Consider the following 25,823-nt stretch of genomic DNA (forward strand, 5'->3'; position numbering starts at 1 on the left):
ATATAGCGGAAGTTCGCCAGCACCCATTTTACTCCAGCAAATTTTTGTTCAACAATAAAGTTTATGGTATGATAGGTCCAAAGAAATAAAACAGTATTACTTGCAAAAAAAAGGATACACCTTTACAATAAAAAAAAATGTATTGTAAATTATTCCATCAAAAGAAAAACGAATCGCTGGCTCTACGCTTTTGTGTTGCAATTTACTTTGGCAGTTAACGCATATGGTTTATGGCTCGAAATGAATAATTGCCGGCCAAGCGTCGATTCTTTTTGGAAGATTGGTGAATCCAGAGATAATGCACAGAAAAGTATTACCTAAAGGGAACGCCTCCTGCCTGCTGCTTCTATCGGCATAATTAGAGTCTGCAGAACCATCATGCTTCAAAAAACGGGTGATATGTTCTAGGTGCGAGTTTTTTCGGTAAAAAGAGCGTAAATCGTGTTCTGCAAGCAATTCTTATGAAAAGTTCATCTGCGGTAAACACAAAATTAGTTGGAAGTAATTCTTATTATATTTAATTGAATAACTTATGTTGTTACTTCCTACATTTTGAATTGTTGACAAATAAAAATAATTAATAAATTTCAAATTATTTGCCATTGAGTATTGAATGAATGAAATTTCAGATGTGAGGATTTATGTGTGACTTTTTTTGAGTGCCGGTTGAGAGTTGAATCAAATTCCAAACGCAAGATGGCACATCCTGTATTTTCACTTTTTGTCAGTATGAGATGAACAAAATTGGATGAAATACTTCATAGTATGTAATAATAATTATTGTATGTCGTTGGTTTTCTGCTTTCTAGGGGGTTTAAAGACAAAATCATAAATTTTGTAGTTTGGCATCGCCACTCGATTTACGATTTCCTTTTAAAATTGTTTCGGTCGTTGTTGTTCATGTAGTTGCTTATTTCTGACTGGTTTATAGTGACGTAAATGTTTTTGGCGCAGTTCATGCCCCCTGATGGCGCGCTTTTGTGACAAATATGTGCGTAAATTAAAATTTCAAGTTAACACTTCCTTCAGGTGGCGCGCATATGCTTCCGCCGTATGGAACTCTGGTTCGCTGCAATAGTTTTAAAAAAAGTTTTTTGTTATTCAATTTGAAATAATCACTTATATTAGAAAATATAATATAACATTGAAACAAATTCCAAGGCCCTTCCTTATGAGCGAAAATTGAACCAACAGCTTGTGTGTCCAATGGTAATGAATGTTGTATAATATGTATATACTAAGTTATGTAGAGTGAAGGACTTAAGTCCTTGTACAGTGGCATATATTATTATTACCTAGAAGGTATATAATAATGGGAAAAGACTGTTAACGCAGAAGGTATACAAACATTAAATTATTTGACTTGTTTTATAATAACAAAATTTGAAAAACAATAAAAAAAGCGGAATGACAAACATACACCCATCTGCTTTGGCTCACTCAAGCATGCACTGAAAACACGGTGCTACAGTGAATCAGAACTTTTGAAGTGACATGATGAGAACTGTAGATCTAGCTGAGAACGACGCAGAACCGTGTTCACAAAAATTTTTAACACCCTCAAAAAAAAAACTTAAAAATTCGTAGCTCGTCTGCATTTTATCCGAGTTCCAATCTTGAAACAGTTTTGTTGAGGTAAATGTTAGTCCTTCTGACGTATGTTTTCTATTTTTCACGCTAAGCAAAAATAACCACTGATTTTTCAACACAACACTTAAATTGTAGTCAATTTTTCCAATTTTTGCGAGTTTAACGAGATGTTGTCGATAATATTGAAATGAAAGGTTTATTTATTAGTAGAAAGTCTTGTAGCTGTGTCTATTCCGAATGTAAAGAGCATTTAATTTGAAAAACCGATCAAAAATGATATATTAGATGTATTCATAGTTATGTAAACTTATTGCAGTCTTTCAAAATTAGCCACAATGAGCAGTAAAGCACTATCGGTCATGCGGTATTCTCTCGCAGTCTCGGTTCAGCTGGATTTTTAAAAATGTGGAAAAAAATTAAAAGAAAAAAAAAAAATCGTAACTTTTACAGTTTTTAATGTATGAAGGTGAAAAATAGCTTATTTCGAGCACATTTTATTGGAGTTTAAAAATATGTATATATTTGTGGTGCCCGTTGGAGAATAGTGGCCAAAAAACTGCATCACATTGAAAAAAACGTGGAAGAATTTTTCTTTTGAACATCAATCGTTCAATCTTAGAACTATATACATACATTCATAACGCACATACACTCCCCTTCCGAAGCCCACATTGAAATAAAAAATCGGTTGGAAAATGGGTTAGTTATGTATTTTTACTTCATCAAAAAGACCATAAATCGGTTTTTTAACAATAAATAAAAAATTTGAGGGTGTTTTGAATTTTCTAAACACAGTTTTGTGTTGTACTGGTCTTGACCTAAAACGTGCACTATATCACTTGAAGAGTTCTTTCGATTTGTTTTATTTTGTAGCACCGTGAAATTATTAAAAAAATTTTAGTAGATAAATCGTCATTGCTATTGCATATATATACGAGGTGTGTTCAAAAAGTATGGTGAATTTTGAGTTTTTTCAAAAATTATTTATTTATTCATTAAAATCTATTTTGTCCCCTTCAAAGTAATCCCATCTCACTAGCAATGTTCATGCGATGCTGCTTTTGGTCGAAATCGAGCAGTTTTGGTACGAATTTTTCGGCGACCCGTCTAATGCCCAACTCATTGAAAAAAATCGAATAGCACGAGCCAATCGATAAGTCTAGGTCCTCAGCAATTCCTCTAACGGTGATTCGACGATTGGTCAATACCATTTTCTAGCTTTGGTCCAAAGTAACTGCTCCGTATGACACAGTCAACATTCGGAATACACCCGCGCACTTAATTTCGTTTTTCACACAAAATTTGATACAGGTTCTTGGATCCATCTTTTCGAATAGGTAAAAATCGAAGACGAGCCGAAACACAGCATCAACAATTAACTGAACATTCAAAATGGCCGAACACGTCGGAATGAATGAGAGACATGAGTACCAACATATCGCCACAAAAAAATCGAAATTCCAATATACGTAACCTGCGAAAATTCAAAATTCGTGATACTTTTTGAACACACCTCGTATATACATATGAAATTCGTATGCATTCGTTAAAAATAAAAAGCGAACCAGCCGCTCAAAGAACTGCCCAGAAGAGATGTAAGATTCATTTTAAGAGAAGTCGACCAACATCTGAGAATTAGTGCTTCGATATTGGTTGAACATATCGTAGAGACATCCGGAAAAATTTGTTCATCCAAGAAATATTAAGAGATATGTTGATAATAACGGATATTTCAACAGGACACCAAGTATAAATCCTTTGATTTCATAAAAAACAAAAATAACCAACAAAAAAAAACCGTCGCCTTTGGCTTGACAAGCGAAAGGATTTCTGGTCTAAAGGTTTATTTACTGACGAATTGTAGTGTAATATATATGTGCAAGTGATGGTCGGACTAAAATATGGAGGGAAATTAATGCGGATATGGAAATGAAGAAGTTGATATCTACTGTCAAGCACGGCGGTAGTAGTGTAATAGTTTGGGAAGCTATAGCTGCATCTGGCTTTGGAAAGATAACCTTTATTCGAGGTACTATGGGCCGATATAAATATAAAAGCTTATTAGAGTAACATTAGAAGCCATCAGTAGAATGCTTGTGTCTTGGGCAAGGTTGAGTTTTCTAACAAGACAATGATTCTAAGGATAAATAAATACACCGGCGCAGTCTCCGGATTTAAGTACGATGGAGCCTTTTTGGGATCGATTAGAGAGAAAAAATCGAAAAGTATGGGCGGCCGCCGTAGCCGAATGCATTGGTGCGTGACTACCATTCGGAATTCACAGAGAGAACGTCGGTTCGAATCTTGGTGAAAACAGCAATATTAATAAAAACATTTTTCTAATAGCGGTCGCTCCTCGGCAGACAATGGCAAACCTCCGAGTGTATTTCTGCCATGAAAAAGCTCTTCATAAAAATATCTGTCGTTCAGAGTCGGCTTAAAACTGTAGGTCCGTCCATTTGTGGAACAACATCAAGACGCACACCACAAATAGGAGGAGGAGCTCGGCCAAACACCCAAAAAGGGTGTACGCGCCAATTATATATACAGGGTGGCTGATGAAAGCCGCTACCAAAAAAAAATTGAATAACTTTTTTTTCTTTTTAAGTTATCTGTTCCATTTTTGTTTTAATTTGCAGATTGATCTTTAAAATTTATTAAAATGGATAACTGGGACACGCAAACAAGAATTTGGATAGTCCGCCGCTATCACGTACTGGAGTCCGTAGTTTTGGTACAGAGAGAGTACAGGCGGATGTTTGGCGGCGATCCCCCGAGCAGATGGACCATAATGAGACTGGTGAATAATTTTGCTGAGCAAGGAACAGTCGCAAGAAGGCCTTATCATCGAAACCCACCAGTTCGGACGGAAGAAACGATCGCTGCTGTAGCTGCAGCTATACAAAGCAATCCAAGGGTTTCAACAAGAAGCTTATCTGCTCAACTTGGTGTCAGCCGACAGTCTTTGCAAACAATAATGCACAAAGATTTAGACTTATTTCCCTACAAAATTCAAATGGTTAACAAACTGAATGCAGCAGACTTGCCGATTCGCTTGGAATTTTGCCAAAAGATCCTGTAAATGGTGGAAGAAGACCAAAACATGTTAAACTGCCTTTTCATGTCTGATGAGGCCCATTTCGATTTAAACGGCAATGTGAACAAACAAAATTGTCGAATATGGAGTACTTCTAACCCACAGATACTCCACGAGACGGAATTGCATCCTCTTCGCGTGACAGTGTGGTGTGCGGTTTCTTCACGCTGTATTGTCGGGCCTTATTTTTTTGAAGAAAATGGTCACACCGTTACGGTTACTGGAGACCGTTATTTGAAAATGCTGAAAGAATTTTTCTATCCAGAACTACGCCGAAAGAGAATTCCTTTCAACTCTGTGTGGTTTCAACAAGATGGGGCAACGTCTCACATAGCCCAGACTGTTATGACAGAGTTGCGACGAAAATTTCCCAATAAACTGATTTCAAGAAACTCCGAATTTCGTTGCACCTGACTTTTTCTTGTGGGGTTTATGTAAACAAGAAGTTTATAAAACAAAGCCAACAAATTTGGATGAACTAAAACAATCCATTCGGGCAACAATTGCGGCTATTCCTGTCCCAACTCTCAAAGCAGCAATGAACAACTTTTTACTAAGATGCCGCACTTGTGTCAACGAGCATGGGGGGCATTTAAATTCAATTATTTTTAAAACTAGTTAAGCTACATTTAATAAAATTTAATGACCTTCAACTTGAAAAAAAAAATAAATGAATTCCATACACTAAAAAAAAAGTTATTTGAGTTTCTTAATGTAGCAAAATTCATCAGCCACCCTCTATATATGGCAATTGACACAGAATTGACAGAAAAGAGTTGATGGCACAGAGCCAAATAACACGGGAAGAGCTTTATCAACTAGTAGGATTAAATGCCATGACGCTTGCAAGCAGTGGAGCTAAATACGAAAAGTATTCAAAAAAGCTAGTTTTAAAATACATATATTTTTTTTCTAAGCTAATTGAATTATATGTAGACTTTGTTATACTGTTTTTCTGTTAATTTTTTTGTTATAAATCAAATGAAATTTAATGTTTATAAATTTGTGGATAAATATTAATTAAAAAAAGCTACATTAACAGTTTTCTTAATTATTGTATACCTTTTGTGAAATGAGAAGATATGCTGCTTTATGCAGACATAAGTCCTTCACTGTATGCTTTTTGAGTTAAATATTTTTGATATGCTGAGACATGCGAGTCCGACTACCACTGAGACTTAAAAAGAAGTCTAAGACGTCGGTGTTCGGAGAATGAAGAAGAACTTAACTTAAAAATGATATTTATTCAACTTTCCCAGTCTCTTCAATTGAGTTTGTCTGCAGCCTGGCTCACGGAATACAATTACGCGAGCAGGTTTACCGACCCCTGTTTCTAGATATTGCGTTCGTCCTGGAATTCACTCGAAGTTTCTGAGAATTCTGGACTGTCCGTGGCTTACGTTTAACCTTAAGCTCATGTCTCACATCCTAATCGCGGCCTGGCAGTATAATCAGCAATTTTGTCTGAGATATATGTGAGTGCCAAATTTAGCATTATGTTAAGCGTTAAAGTGCGCCGCAGCACTCCACTGATTGCAACGGGGGTAGCCTTTTAGAGTTTTTTCAGCTTCTTAATCAGCATTGTACTCGAATTTTTTGTATGGGTTTTTGTAAGATGTTTTTTTTTTGCATTTGCTGACGCATGCTTTATTTAAGGTTTCATTATTTATGCGCGTAGGTGCTATTATTCGCTGGGCCAACGAGTTGTGCCAGATGAAGACTCCAAAAAGCCCTTACAACACAACTGACGTCTCTTGATTCTCACCTCAAAGCTACTATTAATTTTCGTACATTAAAATTATAAAAACTAGCATCCAACTTTACAGTGTCAAAGTCTACTTATTTAAGGTGAAATTTTCATTTCAACTTTAGTTTTTTTTTATTTTTTATGCAGGTTTATCTAACAATTAAAAACAAAAAACTAGAGTGGGCGTGTGTAAATTTATATTAAAAACTAATCAATAAATGTTTCTTTACGAAAGTTCAAACAGTCAACACATTTCGTCTCTCTTCAATAATTTCTATTGAATACGCAGCCCATAAAGTCTAAGTTCATCTTACAAATATTTTTAAGTTGATTAAAGACTTTACATTGTGTTTTTATAGTTCAAAGCATAGTTTATTAATTTATTTTTTCATTGCATTCTTAAGTTACAAAAGCAACGAAATTATACACTTCAATTCTTAGTTGCTTTTAATAATACTGTTATTTTATTATGTGTTTTTCTCGTTTTTGCTCAAATTTCATTTTATGGGATTTTTATTGACCGGTTAGGAAACTCAATTGCGAATTTTATTCAAAAGTGGTAATAATTTCATGACCACCAAAGGAAAAGAAATTAGCTCATCGGAAAGAAAAATATTTTCAAAATTTTGGAAAGAAGGAAATAAAGGGTGTTTTTTTAGAGGTTAGGTTTTCAAGTTGGCACTACTTTTTTCGTAGATGGTCTTTTTGACAGCTGTCACTTGATTTATGCTCAGTTTGGTTTGCCATTTCATAATGAATAGACTTACACCTGAACAACGTTTGCAAATCGTGCAAATTTATTACGAAAATAATGGTTCGGTTCGCGCGGTTCGAAAATAATGATTTTTGTTCAGCGATGAAGCTCACTTTTGGTTGAATGGGTATGTTAATAAGCAAAATTGTCGCATTTGGAGTGAACATAATCCACAAGCCATTACTGAGACGCCGTTACATCCTCAAAAAGTCACTGTTTGGTGTGCTCTATGGGCAGAGGGAATCATTGGTCCATATTTCTTTAAAAATGAAGCCGGCCATAATGTTACAGTCAATGGAGAGCGCTATAGAGCCATGATTAATGACTTTTTCGTGCCTGAATTGGACGATGTTGATGTGGACGACCTTTGGTTCCAACAAGACGGCGCTACATGCCATACAGCCAACGCAACAATCGATTTATTGAAGGAAACTTTTGGTGAGCGCATTATCTCGCGCCGTGGACCTGTGGCGTGGCCTCCAAGATCGTGCGATATAACACCGCTGGACTATTTCTTGTGGGGCTATGTGAAGTCGCTTGTCTACGCAGATAAGCCCGAGACGATTGATGTCTTGGAAGAGAATATTCGGCGCGTTATTGCTGACATACGGCCCCAATTGCTGCAAAAAGTGGTCGAAAATTGGGCCTCTCGGCTGGAATTTATTCGAGCCAGCCGCGGCGGCCACTTGCCCGAAATCATTTTTAAAACATAATGGCAAACCCTTATCTTTATAATAAAGCTAAATTCTTGGCCATAACATTAAATTATATACGTTTTATTTCATCTTGAAAACCTAACCTCTAAAAAAAACACCCTTTAGTTACCGAAATATTGGAAAAACTATTAGGCGAACATATTCCTCTGTCCAATGCGTACTGTACAATTTTTTTAACAGGTCTTGCCGTCCAAGAGTACTATCGGTCCCGGAAGTGTGCAGCATAATCAATGCGGCAAAGGTTAACGAATTCACTAATAAATATAGAATGTAAATTAGCCTCCAGGGGACAAATGAAGGTGTTTGAATATTTTAAAGATGAAATTGAAACAGAGTGCCGAAAATATTGGCTTATCAAAAACATTTTGGTTCCAACAAGATACTGACCCAAAACACATTGCCGAGCTCGTTAAGCTTTGGCTCTGGTACAATGCTTCAAATCAGTTCAAAACTCCTCACAGTCGCCGGATCTCAATCTTATTGAGCATATCTGGGATTTATGGTATGGCAAACGAATTTGATAGTCTTGCGAAGTGTTCTGCTGCCAGATTGGGCGAATATTACAACTGAGGAAGCAGAGAAATTTGTAAACTCAATATTAAATAGACCGAGCAAAGTTCTAAAACATCACAGCTATAGAACAAAATTGTATTTTCGGTTTGTACTATTCATTATTGTATTCTGTTATTCATAAAGCTTTTTTCCACGAGTTTTAAAATTGAACGCAGGCGTTTAGGTTCCTATATTTACATGTTGGTGCAATTATTTACCACTTTGTAAAAATTGAAGGGAAGAATCTCGTTATTTTCTTGCTTTTGTAACTTAAGAATATAATGAAGGAATTAATAAATAAAATATTTTTTGAAATATGAACTTATATTGTGGTTCTAGTCCATTTAATAAAAGTAATTGCTTGGTGAACGCTGACTTCATGGGCTGTGTGTACATACATTGTTCCCACATATGTGTGCATAGTATACGTAAATACTTGTGTATATACTAGTACATACATAAATATAAACGTACAATAGTCAAATATCGTCAATTTATTACGATGTAAGCACTTGCGCACATGAGTTTTACATGCATGACATAAGAACCGCATATCCGCCATTCCATGCGTTTGCGCTTATTTGGGCTCCAGTGTGTTGTACTGATTGTACGCTATTGTCATTTCGGTTATTTGCATGTATTAATCCCATAACGCAAATTCCTTTTCTTAATCTCCCCACGGAATACGAACCTCTAAACCAAGCATATTTACATACATAATATACATAAATGATATTTATTGGTATGCATACTTATGTAGCTTACCTGCCGCTGAGATCGCGCTTTCGCCTTCTATCCTGTGACAATGCCTCCACGCACAGCACAATTAGTTTGCTATCGCAAGTTTGACGCTCTTGGTCGAGCAGTTTGTTCCCCAGCAAGTTGCTGGCATAACCGAACTTATCCCTGGAGCCTGAGTGCCAGGCATCACAATATGTGTCAATCGAACGCTCACCGTTGGGTAGTGAGCCGTGCCAAACCAGTTTTTGTGGCCTGTAAATGACAAAAAGAAAAAAACAACCAATTTGAAAGGAATTAATTATGTATGCCTGTGATGCTGGGAAGGACAACCGTAAGAAAATGTTTTAGTAAAATTAGATTTTAGTGAAATTAAAAATGAATTTATTCGCATGGAGGTTTAATAAAATAATCTAATACAAAATTAAACGTTTGTTTTTTCATACCTTAATATGTAGAGGAAAATTCAAAGAGACTCAATGTAACAGAATTTAATTAGGGTTAAAACTAACTAAAAAGTGGTGTGTTGAGGTCAGGATGAACATAAATTCAGTAGAAACGACCATCGCACCATTCGCAAGGCAATACAAATGCAGGCATCGTAAACCAATTTTCTTACATGGGCTTGAGTTGCTAGATCTACACAGCTATACTTAGACCTATAGTATGACCTACTCAGCTATACGATGATCTACAGTAGTCTGGGAGAATGTACAACAAAGCAATCAGTAATAAGCACACTAACAAGTTGTGATATACTAGTAATGGTAGTTGCTCAAAAAGCGAGAACACAGAGGCCTATAAGCTTGCCTACTTGTGTGGCGTTTCGAGAAAACTGCATCGAGGGGTGGCAAACAAGGTGGAATAACTTTACAAAGAGGCGTTGGATGCACAAATGCATTCCCAACCTAAAGCTGCCCGGATCAAGGTGTACTCTCTATCAGAAGGGATCTCACTGACAACGAGGACGAAGTGCGCAAAGTGAACCACGATGAACTAGAACTGACCTTCAAAAGGATTAAATTGCAAAAAACACCGGGCATTGATAAAGCCGAACTATCTGATAAAGCTAATTGCTTCATACTTTCATAGTAGAACCCTATGGTATAGTACAGACGTAGGCTCTAAAAGCTATAAGGTAACCGGAGGAGTTCCTTAAGGCTCTGTACTAGGCTCGGCTATGTGGAACATCATGTATGAAGGGTAGAAGACACCAAAGTTGAAAATCTTCAAACAAAGGTTGGTGGTCACAATATAACATCAACGGATACCATAAAATATTTACGGTGATGATCGACAGAAGACTCAGTGTTAAAAAGCATCTGGAATATGCAAGCTCGAAAGCTGCAAACTCCTGCGCGTCTTTATATAGCAACTGATGCCCAAACGTGGGTGGACCAAGACAACAAATGAGAGCATTGTTAGCAAGGGCTGCAACTCGATCCTGTTTTATGCTGTGGAAGTGTGGGGCGACGTAGTGAAATATTCCAGCTACTTGAGACAGGCTAAACGAGTGTACATATTATGCAATTTTAGAATCATTAGAGGCTACAAGACCATATCTGACGAAGCAGCAGAGGTAATAGCAGGCAGATATCTGGTAACAAAGCTTAACTGAGGGACGCCCTATAGAGGATCGATGATATCATTCTTCCAAAGTGGCAGGCCAAATGGAACGATAGTGGGAAAGGAAGAACCTTTTTCACTATGATTCCCGATATACAGAAATGGATCCGGAGAACACATGGAAACGTTAATTTCATGCTGACACAGTTTTTAACTGGACATGGCTGTTTCATGCAGTATTTGAACAAATACAAGAACACAGACTCCCCATTTTGTCAATACTGCCAAGGAAAATATGAAACTCCTGAGCATTCCTTGTTAGAATGGGGCGCCCCTGATATCTCAAAGTCATGGGATATGATGCTACCGATGTTCAGCTACATATCTCAATACGGCAATAGTGCCAAAAATGGAAATAAAAAAATTGGTTCCGGTATGTGATCTAGTTTGATATTGTGCCGAAAACATGGTGTATGGCACATGTGGAGCAATGAATCTACAATTTCACTGCAGGGTTAATAATAAACACAAACTGGAGATGAGAGATAAATAAGATTCCAAAAATCAGTAAATAGAGTTCAGAAAGCAATAATCAGAAAGAGAAATGTTGACTTTGGTCGATAGGAGATGGATTATCTCCTTTATTATGGAAAACATTCAAGACCCATATTAAGACTCATATTAAACTCAAATAAGTTCAATTGTACAGCAACAAACGAAATGTCTTGTATTTAGGGAAATTGCTTTGCCTCTTTTTACAACTGATATAGCGATCTGATACGTTATTATTTGTCGAAGAACAATACATTCGGCACTCAAAGTACCATTAAACTTACATTCCTGGAGGCACCAATTTGTAAAATTTTTGACGTCTCTGGCATGGCTAAGGCTCTACAAATTTTAAAAGTAATTGTGTGGAACGAATACTACAACGAACACTTTTTAGATTTGCGATAAAATGCACAGCTTTCAAAAGCTTTGAGCAAGTGGTGATTTTAGATATAGGTCTACAGGCTACAGGATGATGTAGTTCTTGGTACCAGATTTGAAAATCGGATGAATACGAGTAGATCCAGTTTTCATTTTATCTCAATCGGCTGCAGTTCTCCTTTCGTCTTGCTTTCTCTATGACCATTAAAAAGGCTCAAAGACTATCGCTACATGCGTGTTGATTACATCTGTAGAAATTGTGTGTCTAGAATTTGCGTGTTTTCACGTGGCTTATTACGTGATGCAAACCCACAAGTCGGGCAACAAAAAAGTGTTGCTCACTATAAAGCACTTGAAAAATATCCCAGTTGAAGGTGGCAGCATTAAATCAAGTCTGTGTTCTAAATGATTTTTCACCTAAGAAATATTTAGTTCTAAAACTTTAAGTCTTCACTTCTTTTGCGTCAAGATATGGCAGCAAAAATCAGTACTGATTTTTTTCCAACTCTAGAAATAGGGTCTTCAGGGATTGTTGTCGTTGCGTCACCTTCGGCTCATTTCGCTTTCATTAAAAGCTTCATCATCAAATCTCAATTCAAACAATATTTTTACAACTACTTTCTTTAAAGTAGCAATAACCAGGTAGCCAAGGATGTTAGATTATCAGGTCTGACCATTTGCTAACTTCAGCTGCCACATAACCAAGTGCTCGGCAGCAGAATTCTGCCCGCTCATTTCTCACTCATTCACACACTCGTCCAATCAAGCTTTGTTCACCCGGCAACGAAACCACATGCGTGGAAATTGTGCTGAATTTTTTCGTGTATCACAAACACAATCTCAGTTTTTTCCTAAACACACCTCTATCATGGCCCATGTCACGCCAGCCATTATTTCAAAATCACTGAGAGCCGGTTAACGGCTACACTTGGCTACACTTTTACCCATTTATTTTCACTATGCTGGGTACCTGGTAGTTTAGTAAAAATTTGATATATTTTATGCTTTTCTTTTGCCTTCAAATATTTTCTTAAAATCTACACAAAAAATTTTGTTGTTTAAAAAACTGTGTTTTTTACATATGTACATAAAATAAACAAATAAATTCCATTATGGCCTGTTCGATAGCCTTTTTGGATCATACAGAGCTAACATAAATCAAGACATAAATTTATAACTCTTTCCATCAACTCTTCTTCTTCATCACTTCCACATGCCAACCGACCGATTGCTCAATACAATATGTTGAGTTTTTTTAACCTATTGATTCGTCCATTCATTCATCAACTTTACTCATAAAGATCTTTTTAAATTGAAAGTGAAACCATGAATAGTTCACTTAAGCTATAACACAGTTTTTGCATTGCCAATAAAATAGAAAGTAGCCGCTAAAAAATATTTTATTAAACACATCTTCATCTTCAGCCACAATCAATAGGCCCATATTTTAAATTAACCTATCTAAGTATAATCAGAGCAATTAAAAAAAAAATGTCTGTAGTCTAAAAAAATCAACTGAAAAAACATAAGCCTGCCCTACAGCAAAGTGAGAGCATACACAGAGGTATACACGCACTGAGGCCTGAAATCTACACTGATTTAACCACAAAAATTTTGTTCAAGTGCTCATACAAGTATATATAAATGTATGTGTGCGAGGAGTTCGTATTATTCGAGTAACAAGTATTTTACATAGGAAAATTGAACGAACATCCATTCTATCATTTCCCATTCCTGAAAAGCAAAATTTTAGCACTAATGAATTCATTTACATATTTCTAATTAATTTCAACTTTATTAGTTTCATAAATTGTGTTTTCGTAAATAAAATTAGGAGCGTTTAATAGAAGTGGTTGCCCATGTAAAAATGTTAGTATGTGTTATTTTTGTTTGTGTTTTTGTAACATGTACTTACATAACAACAAAATTATTATATTATATAAACTAAAATTAGCGCAGCCCTAGCCTCGGAAGCTTTCAGCGGGCGATGTGAAAATTTATGTATACCTATAAAAAACTATGTGTGAAAGCCGTTTGGAAAATTAAACGAAATTTTAACTGCAGTTGCAGTTGATTGTATGTGAAGGCGCCATAGCCATACCCTGATTACATAGCAATACTGACGTTGCTAAACATTTTATGTATTTTGATTTCATATGATATATCATATATACATATATCTATAAATCAACTGATATACATATATTATTATATAAACCCCTTTGTTTAAAACAGTTTGAAACATTTTAATGAAAAGTTAGAATCCACATTTGTGCCGTATATAATGATAATCGCGTTCACTATTCACATTTTTTAAGCGGCACGAGAACTATGGATATCCATAACCTGGGCTTAGCAGCTGGGAATAGCAAACAGTGTTGACATTTGTGTTCAGTACGGTTTGGCAAATCATCATGAATCGTTTAAGGCCAGAGCAACGCTTTCCAATCGTGTAAATTTTCTTTGACAAAAACAAATCTGTTCGCAAAGTTCAGAGAGCGAAGTATTGAAGAAGACGTCGTTCTTAACTTATTGGCCTTTGTATTTCCACCACGAGGACAATTTTACGTAAGAATCTTGGCTTACGTGTCTATAAAATATAGCTCGTGGAAGAATTGAAGTGTTTTTGCTGATTGGGCTTCTTTCGATATATTATATATATATATATATATAATTGGCGCGTACACCGTTTTTGGGTATTTGGCCTATCTCCTCCTCGTATTTGTGGTGTGCGCCTTGATGTTGTTCCACAAATGGAGGGACCTACAGCTTTTAAGCCGACTCCGAACGGCAGATATTTTTATGAGGAGCTTTTTCATGGCAGAAATACACTCGGAGGTTTGCCATTGTCTGCCGAGGAGCGACCGCTTTTAGAAAAATGTTTTTATTAATATTGCTGTTTTCACCGAGATTCGAACCGACGTTCTCTCTGTGAATTCCGAATGGTAGTCACGCACCAACCCATTCGGCTACGGCGGCCGCCTTTCGATATATTATTCAGTCCAAAATTGGACTCATCGAATGGTTCATAGCCCATAATCGTCGCTGCGGGGGACATATGCGGGATATCAAACTATAAAAAGTAAATGCCATGAAATTATCTACCGGATTATAACAAAAAAAAAAATTCTTTAAATAATATTTCTGTTTTGTATTATCATTTAAAGTTTTCAAATACTTAAAAAAACACCCATCACTTCACCATTTATGTTTTTTTCAAATTTAAAAAGACTGTATATTAATATTTACGGCGGCCGCCGTAGCCGAATGGGTTGTTGCGTGATTACCATTCGGAATTCACAGAGAGGTCGTTGGTTCGAATCTCGGTGAAAGATAAATTAATAAAACCATTTTTTTAATAGCGGTCGCCCCTCGGCAGGCAATGGCAAACCTCCGAGTGTATTTCTGCCATGAAAAAGCTCCTCATAAAGATATCTGCCGTTCGGAATCGGCTTGAAACTGTAGGTCCCTCCATTTGTGCAACAACATCAAGACGCACACCACAAATAGGAGGAGGAGCTCGGCCAAACACCTAACAGAAGTGTACGCGCCAAATATTTATTTTTTTTATATTAATATTTAATTCTGAAATGATACAAAGGCTAATACGTCGCGTCTCGTTCTCGCACTTCGTCTTACAACAAACGACTGTCCAGTTTTTAAGCGTCAGTGGGTTGTCGTGTAGATGTTTTAATAGAGTTGTATTACATCTATAAGCGAGGTAATACTGAATTAGGTGCGATAGTTGGATGTTGCTTTTGGTGAAAAATGATAGATTACTATGTTTGGCCAATAACTATGGTGAGAAAGAAAATTGTGAGGGAACCTCGGCTACCATATTACAGGAGTATTCGCCAGCCGAAATGTGCACGATAATTTCACACATATTCACACACTTGTCAAATATGTCGTTGTTCAGACGGCAACGAAGTAACATGGTGTTAATTTTTTCGTATATCACTGATACTTTCTTAGTGTTTTCGCTACATCAGCCCATTTGCTGATTCTGTCGAATTCGTCATTCACTATGATTTGTGCAGCTTTGAATTATTTTTCCCGCGTGTTCTAGAATCTTTGTGTGCATGGCAAATATTAATAGGATAGATTTTTATAAATATTGTTTTGGTATCCCCGGCCTAAGCTTTTTCAACATCGATTTACAAAACTCTTGATAATGTTTCAAGGATTACGCGGAACGGCATCAGGATTAACAGAACGGCTCAATACGGTAGATTTTAAAAAGTTTCCGAAAAACCTTCGGGCTGTTTTGTCATCATTGCCATTCCCATATTTGTATAATTGGTCATTACATCCTTTTTGAGTGCTTGGCCGAGCTCCTCCTCCTATTCGTGGCGTGCATTTTGTTGTTGTTCCCCAAATGGAAGGATCTACAAATTTAAGCCGATTCCGCGTGGCAGATATTTTTTATGAGTATCTTAATATTAATACTCCATTAACGAGTGAATGCAGCAGCAAACAATTAACTAAGTATCCTTTTATGTATGCATGCATGCAATGGTCGCAAATTAATGAGGCATTACCTATATATCGATGCTTTATCAAAGCGATCTTACATTTACATACATACACACATGCATACTCTTAACATACATACCTATTGCAAGCCACTTATATTCAATCGAAATTCATACATACGTGTATATCTATGTATGTTGGCTTACTTTAGAGGTTATTCAAATTACTAACCCTCTATGAGCGGCCGCCGTAGCCGAATGGGTTGGTGCGTGACTACCATTCGGAATTCACAGAGAGTTGGTTCGAATCTCGGTGAAAGCAAAATTAATAAAAACATTTTTCTAATAGCGGTCGCCCCTCGGCAGGTAATGGCAAACCTCCGAGTGTTTTTCTTCCATGAAAAAGCTCCTCATAAAAATATCTGCCGTTCGGAGTCGGCTTGAAACCGTAGGTCCCTCCATTTGTGGAGAAGGACACCACAAATAGGAGGAGGAGTTCGGCCAAACACCTAACAGAAGTGTACGCGCCAATTATTTATTTATTTTATGGGCGACATATAATATTGAGGAAAACATCTAAGATTTCGTATGTTGCTGATAATTTTGCTTTGATATTAGAAACTATTTGCAATACAAGCAAGCATGGCACTTAATGCCTGCTTATAGTAGCTAGAGTCATTGAGGTCGTTCAGATATTTAGAGAATATTTCGATGATAACACATAACTGAAGTTCATATACGAGTGTATGAAAATAGATTTGGTCTTTAGAGAAAATATGATATTAATTGTAGAGTTGATACTGCAAGTGAATTTCTTAATAATATAGACACAGAGCAGTCCATCTAGCATTTGGAATTAAATTTAATTCGGCCATAAATGAAATAAGCATAAACACGTTTCAATTAATTCGATTTTGTTCGATGAAGTAAACCTTCCTATTAAACATACAAGTAGAACTAAATTTTGTTCAAATGAATTCCACGGCTGGCTTCCACTCTGCCAAACCTATTTTTATAGCATTTTCGTATGTTTACAATGGGGGTTTTTAAGAGCTTGAGAACTTAAGAGAATAATACAAAACAGTAATATTTGTAAACATTTATCAATTTTTGGACCTATAAGGCAGCATGATGGCTCCTTTTGGGGTAGATACAAGCTCATGAGTGGGAGTTATTAAACAAAAACGAAACCGTACGGTTCATTAATTCCCAGAGGTGAAGATGACCTGATCACGTTATGAGAATGCTCAAAGAGCGAGCAACATGAAAAGCACTTGAATTTTGCCGGCTTGCAAATCGCCGGCATGATGTGAAAAAGTTAGAAAGTTCAACGTGAAGCGTTGGAAGGATGTGGCTTTGAATAGGGAGAGCTGACAAGAGTGAATGAAGTATGTGAATGAAGCAAGCGTTAATCAGGAACTGTGATGATAATCAGAAAAAGATAATTGCATGGCATTTATTTTTTACTATGATATCCGGCATATGTTCGCCGCGGTATCGAGTTTCATGTTCCATTCGATCAGTCTAACATTTGACTACTTTTTCCAATAAATTTGGCCGTATGACGTCAATGGTGGCTTGAATCTTGCAATAAATCGATTGTTAAGCGCGCCGCATGGCAAAATGCGCCATCTGGATGATACTAAATGTGGGCGATGTTTAGCTGATTAATTATCAGAGAGAAGAATTCGGTCAGCGTGGTTTGATAGCACTCGCTAATCACCGTAACAACAGCTTTTTCCTCATTTCGAAAAAATATGAATTTCGAATAAAATAAACGAAGTGCTCTATGAACTTCGCAAACAGATTTATTATTGTCCAAGTCAATTTACACAATTTGGAAGCGGTGTTTTGGCAATACTGAAGAGAAATTGTAACACAATTTGTCATTCTTAGTTGTCAAACCATAGTTATCGATATCGATGGATATCATGCAGTTAAAAAGACACCGATTCCTTGGCTTTCAAAATCTTCCCTTAAAGAAGTGAAGCAGAGCTGTCAAACTATCGATAGATGAGACCATCGATGATAGGGTGATGTCTTGTCTCAAAGAAGGTTACTCGTGCCCCAGAACGTGAAGTCTGTATCTGGCTGATCCGCTGAAATGGCTTATCTAATCATTGACTTTAAAAATCCTAGCTTTACAAAAGAGGGATCAGATTGGTGGTACTTTTTCCCATTGGGCTATTTAACAGATCACGCCTGACTACTGTCAAGCTAAATACACAATTTTCTTTTATATTAATTGATATTTCAACAGGTAAAGACTTACGCCTCGTGTGATATCACATCACAGATCGTGTTATATCACATCTATGGACTCATGTTTGTAGGGGTATATATAGTCTAAATGCTTTGTGTTCAAATTCGTTTATTACAAATATAATCGAATTATTTTTTTAATTATTCAGTTTAAATTTGCTCATGTCGGAATTGACAACTTACATCGATGAATGATGTTTTGAGCAAAGATGACTTTGGAAAACTTTGAATTTTTGAACTTTACGATTTTTGAACTATTATATTAAAACATCTGCTCTCATAAAATTCCTTTATTTCATAAAGAAAATTCAGGTTCTCAAAATATTCCACTACAAAAATACTGGGTATTATATTGAGTGATGAAAACAACAGCAGTACCATCACCTTGATGACAACGGGTAAGAAATTGCACTTCCCATAACAGCAGGATTATTGTATTTCTAGATGCCAGCTGCCATACTTAAGTCCTTATGGTGAACCGCTGCGAATGCACGGAAGCGAAAAATTCCGCTGGCGGCAGTAGCGTCAGTCAGCCATCAAATGAAGGTGCACACATCATATCTACGGTCATACCTATACACAGATATGCATAAGCACGTTTATTTGGTGTACGACTATAACTGCGACTGGTAGTTATTTTTTCTTGTTGTCCACCATGCATATTTGTGGATGCAACAAGGCGGAAGCGCTCCAGTAAGCTTGCGCGCAAAGACACAAGCCAACGTAGCGTATATCTATTTATTCATTCAACAGCAGATGCATTTATAGGTCAGCGAGTGTATACGTTTACGGGTGCTTAGCGGAATTTTCAAACGAGTGTGTGCATTCATGCATACCAAAAAACAAGGAATCGCGCCATTGCAGAACAAACCATGAACACACATACATACATACTCGTACATGGTAAGCGCAGAAAGCGTCATTTACATGAAAACGTGCCCAAGAGGCAACTGATTCACATAGTAGAATATGGGAGTACTCGTAAGTAAAAAAAAGAAATATTTAGAAAGAATAATCGGAAAATGCGAGTATGTTGAGAAAAATCAAGTGTAGCGTGTTTACACAGTTCATTACGGTGAATGTGCGGCAAATGAGCAAAAACACGAGTAAAGTGATGTGTACGTAAGTTGGCGAGAAATCTTAATGGCTGTGGCGTTTTTAACGCCAGATGTCAAGTGGAGGGTGAATTGAACTGTAGGGATTATGGATAAAAACGTCTAAACTTGAAGTTAAGAGGTTTGCATTTAACAGAACTGTGACTGACTTGAGTAGTAAATTCTCTAATATCGCATTGATTTTTGAGGAGTAAGAGAATATATTGAAGGAAAGGTACTTCGGTCGCGGGAAATTTGAAATAAATACATTCGGCCTAGAAAATTGATTTGATTTCTTGTTCTTCGCGTTGGCGCGTTAACCGCTTTGATCGAGTTTAACAAAACGGGAATGTTCCCGGGTACTCTCACAGGCCACTCCAGACTGTGAACTCATCTGCACATGATCGGTATTTGGTCTATGGATACTTGTCGTTGCTACGTCATTTTCAAGAGACTTCTCCTGGTCAATGCGACTTCTCCTGGAATGCAACGCTATAGCGTGGAGAAGGTTGAGACATCTTGGCCAACTGCAGCCAGAAGAAAGGCAATTCACCCCAGCTGCATCCTGAATTTATTACAGGCACTGGGTCTGATTGAGGTACTGTGATAAGTAGAGGGCACAAAAGACCATGAGGTAGATGTGCAAACCTGATAAAGAGTCTAATCTAATCTCTAATAAAAGCCGTTATTCACCTGGTCTTTGCAATGCAAGCGAGTACCTTCAGAGCTGGAGCGTTTACATCCTTTCGGACGAAATGACCTAGCCAGCGGAGCCGCTCGGTCTTTAGTCGCTGCACTATATCTTTATTGCCGTAAAGCTCATACAGCTAATATATATCAGTATACCATAGACATATGTATATCGTAAAATTCATATATTGCTTTTGATGCATTTAGGATGAGATTTGGACGAGGAAAGGTGATCATTTGCCCAGTCACGAATGGAAGCCTTATTACAGCGTTTGGTTATATGACAAAGCTTTTGACATCATTGGATTGGATGTGTAGAATCTTATGCGAGCTGAATGTCATGAAACTGGAACGAAATCAGGGTGGTGGTGCGGTCAAAAGTTAGGAGGCCCACTCCTGTGGGTTGAAGTTTACTATTAATTAGCTCAGTGCATTTAAATGCTGCGAAAATACCTTCATCACCCACGTTTTCAATAATTTTCTTATCTATTCGTTGGAATGGAAGTATTATTTAATACAAAACGTAAATCAAATTAAAATTGTAAGATGGACCCGATGAAGAAACACAGAATGAATTAACTACGTGCGTGCGCGAAAGAAACCAGTCGGTGACTGATTTAAAAATAGACATGACCGGCAATACAAACATACCTACATAATTGCACATAAAGTTCTAAAAAAACTACAATTATAATATAATTATTATAATAAGTATTCAAAAAATTATTCAAAGCTCTAAAAAACAAAAACGAATAATAAAACCAACAAAAAATTTGTGTTTGAAGAAAACCAATTAAATCTAATGGTACCCTCACTCAGCGACGTTACCGCATACCCTGTCTATTTGTCGTAAGCTACACAAAATTGAGCAAAACTTGTGCCCCTAGAAAACAGCTGCTTTCGTTTGTTTTTGGTTTTATCGTCACAATTTTGCCATTCATATTTTTGCATACATATTCGTTTACATATTATTGGTTCCTTCACAGCTTCTTGCCATCGATCTTGATTTACAGCCACTTCCCTGCAACATTGCATGCGCATTTTTCTAAGATCAGTTTCCACATCTTCTAGTCACCTTTTCCTCGGGTGTCCTCTTTTTGTTTCTCCAATTGAGCGAATATCTAGTGCCTCTCTCTTTGATCGCTCTCTTGGCATTCTAGAAACATGTCCCAGTCATCTAGCCGTTGAGACTTAATAAATCTTATTATAGTTTATTTCTCAACTATGTCCTCCAGTTCGGCATTGTGCCTAATGTCATAAGTGCCATCTGCCAGTCTAAGCGAATCATCGATTTTTCGGAGCACTCTTCTTTCAAAGCACATTAGCCGTTTTGTCTCGTTAGCTTTCAGCGTCCATAGTTCACAGCCATATGTCGTCCCCTTAGTATAACAATAGCCTATGTGCTCATAAGCTATTATTTTTTTATTGAATTTTTGGATTCTCCATCGTCGATTTTATATGTGGTCAAAATTTTGTCAAATTCTAGTTCCACAAAGTGCGTCAAAACGTCAGTCAAAAAATAATAAATATTTACAGACATAACGAGATTTGAGTGAGAGATACTTTCGACAAAAAGTTTGAAATTCATTTTCTCAAAACATCAAAAAATTTATAGGCTATTTTAATACTAAGAGGACGATGTAAGCACAGGTCGTATCAGTGCTTTATACATTCTTAATTTTTGATCACGAGATAATTGCTTAGATCTGAGCAAGTTTAGATTAGCATTATATGCTTTGTTGGCTGCCCGTATTGTGTCATTGATTGCTACCGACATATCTTGGTTGGCTGACAATGTAATGCCCAAGTAGGTGAACTCATTTACACATTGGAATGTGTATGCCCTACACTCCAGATCATTGGGTACAATGTTTGATCGGACCATATATGTATTTAGTTTTTTCTGCATTGATTATCAGTCCAGCTAGATGTATTCTTTCCTCCAGCTTTTTGAACGCAGGCACATCATCTTCATAGGCACACATTTGGAATGGCTTGTTGTAGATGCTTCCACTCGGGTTTATTTCATTTTGTATTGCATGTAGCACCAGGTTAAATATCAGCGTTGAGAGGGCATCTCCTTGTTTGACTCCTGAGGCAATAGAGAACGGTTTCGTACACATTCGCGGTATCAATTATAATTTTGTATTGCATAATAAAAAAAAATTATAATAATTGACGCGTACACTTCCCTTAGGTGATTGTCCGAGCTTCTCCTCATATTTGTGTTGGGCGTCTTAATGTTGTTCCACAAATGGAGAGACCTACAGTTATAAGGCGACTCCAAATGCCAAATGGTTTTTATGACAAGCTTTTCTATTTGCTATTGCTTGCCGAGGGGTGACCGCTATAAGAAAGAAACTTTCATTTTGGAGATTCGAACCTGTGCCCTCTCGAATGGTAGTCACGCACCAACCCATTCGACTACAGCGGCCGCCACATTGTATAATAAACCAAAGCTAAAAATCAACAAATGCAAAGAGTTGATTTATCTATAATTAACATTATTAAGCATCGTTTTTAAATTATAAAAATTCTATAAAAAAATTTTAACTTTTATAAATTTATTTGGCAACACTGTGTGGTGACAGAGAAATCAGCTAAAAGTTTTTCATGAAACAATCAAAATGTTTCATTTAAAAAAACTCCGATACACGAGACCGTCGTAAATAAACGGAAATAAGTTTTGATTTGCATGGGACTCTCATAAGTTTGATCGTGCCAGCTGATACGGAACGAATGTCTACGTCGGTGAGTGAGAGTACAATAAATCACATTAAAAAAATACATCTATACTGGGCATCAGCTCTTTTTTTAGGTTAAATATTTACTTTGATTTTTTTGAATATATTCCGCGAACTTTTTGATCGAGGGATGGTTCTTGACTGAATTTCTGAAAGATATATAAAAGGGTGCAAAAAAGATCGCGGAAGAAACTACCTAGAGGAGGAGAAAAATTATAAAGTTGCTGATGTAAAGGATTTTCCAATAAGAGGTGTTATTCCCGTAAAAGATCAATGATTTCGTTGCTTGTGTGGCACGTAGTGCCGTCTTGTTGAAAATAAAGGTTGTCCAGATCAATACTATCCAATTGCGGCCGTAAAAAATCGTTATTCATCTCTCGGTAGCGCAATCCATTCACCGTAATTGCTGCTCCAGCTTCATTTTCGAAAAAGTAAGGTCCAGTGACTCCGTTGGATCATAAACCGCACCAAATAGTCACACGTTGGGGATAGAGAGGTTTTTCAACAATAACTCTTGGATTTTCTGTTTTCTTGTTGACAAAGCCACGCAGGTGGAAATGGGCCTCATCACTCAAGATGATTTTTCGATGGAATTCCGGATAATTTTCATGAATTTCAACGACCCAATCAGCGAAGATGACCGGCCGGCTTGAGATCTTGTGTTAACTGGACTTTATAAGCCTTAAGACCCAAATCTTTACGCAAAATACCGTGTAATGACGTTTGTAGAATGCCTAATTCCAAAGAACGACGAGGAATGGACAAGCCTGAGTTTTCTTCAACACTTTCAGCTACAACAGCAATATTTTCGGCTGTTATTGAGCGACTGTTCTTCACGTCACTAACTTGTACCAACAGTTCCATGACCCAAAAATGTTCGAGTTTTACGAACCGTCTCTGCCAAATTTTCACCATTTTTATAGTGAATTTCAATAATTTCAATGCGTTGTTTAAGCGTGTGTCGTTCATTTATATTAATGGTGTAGTTTCTACTTGTCAAATATTAAAAAATGACAGCTTCAAAAGTGACATCTACCGAAATAGCGGGCTATTCAAAATAACACCTGTTATTGGAAAATCCTTTATGTAAATCGGTATAAGGCCACAATAAAGAATAAATCTACGTAATAAATATGATATGTAGTATGTGATGTGATAAATTGGGTATTTTATTCACGCAGTTCAATGGATTCGATTATTATTTTTGGCTACCTTTCCGACATCAATTTGTAAATTATTTTATCCATTTTTTAAATCATTTATTGAATTATTACAGATTTAGTTCCATCTGGCATTCGTTTCTTTTACGTGCTAACCGACGCTAATTAAAAATGAAAAGTAAAGACACATCTTCACTTGTCCCTTGCAACGCAGTGGGGGCTTTCTGTGAAATTAAGAAGTTGAACAGTGGAAGGAAAATAACCCACACTGGGAAATCTACTGTCTCATTCTTCTTTGTTTTGATGTTTGACCTCGAAACATTAGAGATGGTTGCCGACCACCTCTTCAGTGGTGGTGGAAAATTTTAGTTGTCGATGCCTTACAAGAGTGTTATGTGATTAATTTTGTCGAAAGCGTTAGACAAGTTAGCGCTACTAGGACTGTTTTCTCATAAGTGCAGTTTTGATAAAGGCCATAATTCATTAGCGTATTTATGGCGTATGACTAATGATGATGTGCACTTTATGAAGTTCACGTTTAAACGTACCTGAGGTCAGGTGTTTCGTGAAGAACGGAATTAGTAGGGCTCTAAGTGTCGTCACTACTGTGGGAAGGGGAGAAATCGTGCGGTATAACAAAAAAATTGCGTTTAATAAATACATTTTTTTATATGTATAAAATCTAAATCTAAATTTTTTATTAATTTAAAAATTTCTAAAATCAGTCTACGAATATCCAAATCCGTATAATTTAATATTCCCACTACTTTAATAAACTTAAAAAAACAACCGTTTGATATTAGTTGTAAAAACAAAAAAAAAAAATAATACATACAAAGTACACAACATTCCCTGTATGTATTTCGTTGCGTCGTCTTTGCAGTAAAATTTGAAAACTTAAAATGGGTTCTACTTTTAATTCTAACACTTAGATATTCGTTAAAAAATACTTAGCTGCATGTTAAATGAGTTAAGAAACTGCTCCCAATGGAGCTATAAAACTAAGTATCTCACTGCCGAGGAGAAACTTGCATGCCAACCAACACACATTAGAGCAAACAAAAGTCCAATCAAAAAGAGAAATAAGCCAAACAGCAAGAAAGGTTTTGAGTATAAATTGTATAAGCATAAAACTTTTGAAAATGCATAATTGTGTAAGAGTACACAAAGTTTAATGTATATGGATACATGAGTGTGTACGTACCCTACAGGGAAATACTTCGCTAGTGAAACAAATTTCTGATTCGGAACTAACATGCAAAACCACTTGCAAACCACTTCAAAATTATTGAAAAAGAGTTGGCGAAGTAGCAAATGATATTTTCAAGAATATCACCTTGTAAAATTCAACATTTCAACGATTGGTCGAGCTTCTCCTCTAATTTGTGGTGAGCATTGATGTTGTTCAACAAATGGAAGGGCGCAAGGATGATAGATTTGTCAGGGGATTCGGCAGCCGAATTCTGCACGAACATTACCTATGTACACACTCGTGCAATCAGTCATTGTTCAGATCGCAACGAAGTGTCATTGGCTGATTTCTTTGTAAATACACCCCAAGATATGTCAGCCCATCAGTTGAACCAGTCAAATTCGCTGAGACCCGAATAACAGTCTGCTAAATAGCATACCTCCAAGGCCAATTGAGTACTTGAGGTATACATTCTGTCAAAAAAGTACTGGGAATTGTTCAATAAAACGCAAAATA

The 25,823-nt window shown here is 36.7% G+C and overlaps 1 protein-coding gene across 1 annotated transcript in view; it reads right to left on the minus strand.

The window, feature by feature from the left end:
• Positions 1–286: 286 nt before the first annotated feature.
• LOC129241944 (collagen alpha-2(IX) chain-like) overlaps positions 287–25,823 on the minus strand; it is a 377,459-nt gene continuing 351,922 nt past the window's right edge. The window contains exons 19-20 of the mRNA XM_054878494.1: positions 9,222–9,449; positions 287–1,069 (exon numbers count right to left, since the gene is read on the minus strand). Coding sequence (XP_054734469.1) covers positions 1,009–1,069; positions 9,222–9,449 — 289 coding nt within the window. The 3' untranslated portion in view covers positions 287–1,008. The remainder of the gene's footprint in view (positions 1,070–9,221; positions 9,450–25,823) is intronic.

This window comes from Anastrepha obliqua, chromosome 3, assembly GCF_027943255.1.
Source record: "Anastrepha obliqua isolate idAnaObli1 chromosome 3, idAnaObli1_1.0, whole genome shotgun sequence".
Classification (NCBI taxonomy): domain Eukaryota; kingdom Metazoa; phylum Arthropoda; class Insecta; order Diptera; family Tephritidae; genus Anastrepha; species Anastrepha obliqua.